This window comes from Bactrocera tryoni, chromosome 4 (assembly GCF_016617805.1).
Source record: "Bactrocera tryoni isolate S06 chromosome 4, CSIRO_BtryS06_freeze2, whole genome shotgun sequence".
Lineage (NCBI taxonomy): Eukaryota > Metazoa > Arthropoda > Insecta > Diptera > Tephritidae > Bactrocera > Bactrocera tryoni.
Window position 1 is genome coordinate 17,182,507 of NC_052502.1, and position 5,960 is coordinate 17,188,466.

Consider the following 5,960-nt stretch of genomic DNA (forward strand, 5'->3'; position numbering starts at 1 on the left):
AAAAAATCTTGAAAAAGTAGGCGTGTCCCTGCCTTCTAATAAATTTAATGTACATATCTCCTAAAAAATGTGAAAATGGATAAAATCGGATAAAACTCCCATATAACGGTATTGCTCAAAACTGTGAAAAGCGCTATAAATCAAAAACTAAATGCCAGAAGAATAAAAATTTACCGCTGGGATGGTGTAATAACGTTTTATAGAGGCCAGTGTAAAAAGTGTACAACGGGCGTGGCACCGTCCACTTTTTGGTGAAATCCCATATCTCGGGGCCCGGCTGACCGATTTCGATTATATTACTATTTAACATTGTGAAAATGAGGGAAATCGGGCAATAACCTACTTCCCATATAGCCAATTTTAAACTCCACTTGATTCGTTCAGTTTCCAGTACACAAATCAAGAAGGAATTAATGTAAAGAAATACAACTTTGCACAAATAATTGAATTAGTGTATGGCACCTTGTGACTAAAAATTGTTCAAATTCAACAAAAACTGTCCGAGCCAATATGTGAGTTATTTCAATGAAAATGGGAAAACGTCTTTTACTTATAACAGTGTATCTTTGTGCATAAAATAGATAAATTTGAGCGAAACCTTAACTTTCTCCCATATAACTAATACCAAGATTTTCGGACATCCGGCTCACTTTACTCTAATTAGGTTTTTATTAAGTGACATGTACTATATATAGTATTATTAGTAGTAGGTATTGGGAAAAATGGACAAAATTTGGTCGATGCTATCCTCCCATACACTAAATATAATGATTTTCGTTTTTCTAACAAACCTTATACCGAATATGTCGGTCAGTGTATGAGTTATATCAGGTATATGTACATATAAAATTGCTTAGAATCCGGTCCTCTGTTTAACGTTTTACATCTTAAGTTACACGTATTTCTTTGCTTTGATTCTTGCAAGTTGCAAGAGTATAAAATGTTCGGTTGCACCCCAACTTAGCCCTTTCTTACTTGTTCTTTATGGGAAATGTACAACAATGACGGTTGTGTTAGGAACTATAAGGAGGATTATTTTTTATTCCTGATTTTTTAGAGTAAATGAAAGGACGCGCAAATAGTATGATACCGTCGAGAAACTATTGAGTTCTAACAAACGTGTTTTCTTAGTACCAACAAACTCAGTTTTGTTGTTTGAAAACATCTTTCCAATATTCTTCGTGAGAGTAAAATAAATTGTTCGTTGGACCATTAGCCAGTGATCTAGGATTAGTTGAAAGGTAAATCACCGATAACTTACCGCAATAAATAATCAATAATTCTTAAACAAATTTAATTAAAGTCAACTTCTTAATCGATTTAAAATTTTTTTAAACGTTTTATTTCTTATTTAATACTGAGCCATCGCGCGTCGAAAGAAAAACTCGGATAACTTTTGCTGAATCGTAAGTTTTCATGAGTTTTCGCGTACGGTTCTTTATTAAATAGAAAATAATTATGAACAAAATTGTGTAATGCGATTGAGAAATTGATTTTAATTGAATTTAAGGGGGTACATATACTCTAAAAGCATGAATTTCAAGTAATTTTTAAAGTGTCGTAAAAAAAAGGCAATTAATATTTTTACTATCCATTTTTTTGTGGTGTTTTTATTGATATCTTAAGAATACAGAAAAAAAATTTTACAAAAAAATATAAAAAATTAAAATAATTAGAGGGTGGGGAGAGACAGGTGTAAACACAACAAGTAAGGAAGGGCTAAGTTCGGGTGTCACCGAACATTTTATACTCTCGCATGATAAAGTGATAATCGAGATTTCATTATACGTCATTTACATATTTTTCAAATACCGTATTTTTGTAAAGTTTTATTCCGCTATCATCATTAGCTGCTAATGTACATATATACTCGTATTATACAGAGAAGGCATCAGATGGAATTCAAGGCGTGGTTGTGAACCGATTTCACCCATATTTCGTACATGTCATCAGGGTGTTAAGAAAATATTATATACCGAATTTCATTGAAATCGGTCTAGTAGCTCCTGAGATATGGTTCTTGGTCCATAAGTGGGCGAGGCCACGCCCATTTTCAATTTTTAAAAAAAGCCTGGGGGCAGCTTCCTTCTGCCACTTCTTCCGTAAAATTTAGTGTTTCTGACGTTTTTTGTTAGTCGGTTAACGCACTTTTAGTGATTTTGAACATAACCTTTGTATGGGAGGTGGGCGTGGTAATTATCCGATTCTTCCATTTTTGAGCTGTATATGAAAATGCCTGAAGGAAACGACTTTATAGAGTTTGGTTGACATTGTTATAGTAGTTTCCGTGATATGTACGAAAACTTCAGTAGGGGGCGGGGCCACGCCCACTTTTCCAAAAAAATTACGTCCAAATATGCCCCTCCCTAATGCGATCCTTTGTGCCAAATTTCACTTTAATATCTTTATTTATGGCTTAGTTATGACACTTTATAGGTTTTCGGTTTCCGCCATTTTGTGGGCGTGGCAGTGGGCCGATTTTGCCCATCTTCGAACTTAACCTTCTTATGGAGTCAGGGAATACGTGTATCAAGTTTCATCATGATATCTCAATTTTTACTCAAGTTACAGCTTGCACGGACGGACGGACGGACGGACGGACATCCGGATTTCAACTCTACTCGTCACCCTGATCACTTTGGTATATATAACCCTATATCTGACTCTTTTAGTTTTAGGACTTACAAACAACCGTTATGTGAATAAAACTATAATACTCTCCTTAGCAACTTTGTTGCGAGAGTATAAAAAAGAACAATTTAGAGGAATAATCTAAAAATATGATTTCAAACAAACAGACCATACAAAGCTTCCAGAAACCTGGACTAGTTGACTGGTTACAAGAAGAGCAGATACCTTTGGCTACAAATCTAAAACTGAATTTCTTAAAGGCAAGACAAGTATTAGTGAAGATCGCTACAAATAAACTAATACGTCAGAAAGAAGAAATAAGGAAGCAAATTGAAGAGCTATCAAAACAACAAGAAGAACTCAATCAAGAAGAAGACGAACTTAGGAAGCGGAAAGAGTTAGAAAGTCTTTCAGAAAAAGAGGTCAAACTTAAAAAGACTGAAAGCTATAATGTTGTGGTGCTGTCAAAAGACTTGCCACCATTAGATAAAGAACTTAATTTATCAGAAGTCAAATTCGTAAAACGTTTACGTCGCTATCAGCATATCTTGGCACCAATTGATTTGCGTCACTATGGCTACCCAGTGGTAGGTTACCTTGGAGAAGGCTCTGTCTCGATCTACAAACACCGATTTAAGCGACGAAACCAGTCAAACTATTCGACCCGATGTTTATTGGAACATGTTTGCATACGTTGTGCGCGACCCTTCCATGTGGACGTTTCGGGTGAATATTTTACCAAAGAAAATTGTATTTACCACTGGGGGAAGTTTAAGGAGAGGTTTACATGCTGCGGGGGTGAGAAAGACTCAGAGGGTTGCGAGCGTAATAAGCTGCACGTGTGGAATGGGATTATTGATGGGGACAACGGACCCTATAAAGATTTTCTGTGCACACAACCACGCCCTGATAAATCGGATGTTGAAGCCAAAGTGTACGCATTGGATTGTGAAATGTGTTACACTGGACGTGGACTCGAAGTGGCCAGAGTATCGTTAGTTGGTTACGATGGTCAAGTGGTTTATGACCATTTTGTGAAGCCGACATGTGAAGTTGTCGATTATTGTACACGCTTCTCAGGCGTAACCGCCAGAGATCTATGTAAAAATCTAAACAAAAATTTGAAGACCTTCGCCGAAGTTCAAAAGGATTTGCTGCAACTTATCGATGCCGATACCATACTCATTGGTCATAGCATGGAGAACGATTTGCGTGTGCTGAAGATTGTTCATAAAACGGTTGTGGACACAGCAGACGAGTTCCCACACCCATTAGGCTTTCCATATCGTCATTCGCTTAAGAATCTGACTAAAGAATACTTAAAGCGCGATATTCAATGTGGCAACAACGGTCACGACAGTGTGGAAGACTCTCGTGCCTGTTTGGAGTTGATTATGTGGAAAGTGCGTAACAAGATGCCTCCAAAACGACCAAAAGAATGGATAAAATAAATATTTTATATAAAAACCAAACATTTCTATTTGCACAAAAAAAAGAAAAATTATGAAAATTGAAAAAAATTAAACAGTTGAAGTAATTTGTAAGCGTATAAATATATTTATGTTTTATTATTTTACAGTGAGTAGCTTTGGGGCTTGATGATATTGTAAAAACACACCGTCTTTAAGCAAGCAAGTAATCTTGATCGTAGCAGTATTAAAGAATGGCTTCTAAGTGGGAAATTGAGATTCGATAGAGTTCTGTTGTGACAGGTTATATCGAGCCATTAAAGAAAAGGAATAATATTTATTTATTGTTTTACTATGTTTGAGGTAGTCGCTGAAAATAATTCCTTGCAAATCCCAAAAATCGTTGCTAAAATCTTGTCGGCCGACCGTGTGTTTTCTGGCGCTTTCGACGACTATCGGCGGTATTCACTTATATTTATCCATTGTAAACAGAATTACAGTCGTTTTGGGAGAAATAACTTGAGAATGATTAGATTAAACAGCATTAAGCGTTTAGAGTAGTTTAGTACCCCGAGGGATGAATCAAGGTTACAGTTCAAAGACCTTTCGACCCATTTAACTTAGTGTGGGTCTTGCCCGCTTTTTGGTAATATGCGGGATTTCCTTCTAGTTAACCGGTTACCTTGTTTATTCCCTGAACTGAGATACAACGGTGATCATATAAAATGTATATACTTGTACAATATTGAGTGCCAGCGCACAGTGGTCGATTTGAAATATTTAGGCGGCCAAAACTATTTCTGGACGTTAATGGCTTCGAAAGACTGTATTTTAAAAAACTATCTATTTATTTTAAAAAAATCAATAAGAAAAACATATATTTTATAATAAAAACATATTTTATTTATTTGCATTAAATTGTCTTATTAAAAGATGTTTCTATCTCGACTTCTTCGTGCTCAATACTTGATTGTCTGTGGGGCTCGGCAGGTTCTAATAGTTCTATAACTTCACTGGAAAAAATATTGTGTGAAGTTTTCTTTAACGATCTGTCACTACTTACGAGTGGATCTGAAGTAAGAAGCAATCTTTGATAAATATCACGGTTGCATTCTTCCCTTGAAAATTGTCTTGAAAAATTCTGTCTGTATTACCGAAAATGTTTATTTCGCGCTTCTGCAGCCTGCATTATCTATGATGGTCGCCCCATGTAATAGTAATTTATGCATTGTTGGAGTCATGGGATGCCATCCGTATAATTCCACATACATTTGCGCGGTGTTGAAGGCGTATTCTTCGAATTTTGTTGTATTTATTTTGTGTCCACTTGAAATCGCCTCTAATAAGATTTTAAATTTGTGTATTAATTCGTGGTTAATGCCTGTTATGTCCGCCGCTAATTCTGTGTTTTCAAAAAATCTCCTAATCGTATTGCCATCATTGGTATTACCAAAATTGGCTTTAGGCATGGCCACCAACAGCCCAGTTTCTAAGCGGAATCTTTCTTGGATTTCTTCTTTTCTTTCTCTTCCTCAGTCCTTTTCTTTCCATATTTCTTCACGGGCAATTTATATGTCAAATGCAGAATGCTTTCAAAAATACGTATTTTTGCGTGCAATACCGAAATGCCAAACTCAAGAGCATCGGGACTTATCTCGTTCTTTTTGCTTAAATTATTGAAATCTTTGGAAGTGGCGCCACATATATAGCATCGGCTAGTTGAGGTCGTGTTGGTTACAGCATTGCAAACTTTGCCATCAATCATGGTCATTTTTAAAATGTGATTATAAGAAAATTCTTTTTCATCAATATTTACTTTTGTAGGAGTGAGGTTCTTAATTTCATTTTGCACATAACTTATTTCCTCTTTTGTTACATCTGTAGTTTCTTTCACATACCGAAATCTGATGGGGCGGCAAA

At 35.9% G+C, this 5,960-nt stretch overlaps 1 protein-coding gene across 1 annotated transcript; it reads left to right on the forward strand.

Annotated features, from left to right (window-relative positions):
* Positions 1 to 2,780: 2,780 nt before the first annotated feature.
* Positions 2,781 to 4,082, forward strand: LOC120773704 (exonuclease GOR-like). Its single transcript, XM_040102738.1, has one exon. The coding sequence runs from the start codon at positions 2,781 to 2,783 to the stop codon at positions 4,080 to 4,082; it is 1,302 nt and encodes a 433-aa protein (XP_039958672.1).
* The last annotated feature ends 1,878 nt before the right edge of the window (positions 4,083 to 5,960 follow it).

Excerpts from the sequence above, each read along its gene's own strand:
- LOC120773704 (XM_040102738.1), top strand. The coding sequence starts at position 2,781 with ATGATTTCAAACAAACAGACCATACAAAGCTTCCAGAAACCTGGACTA.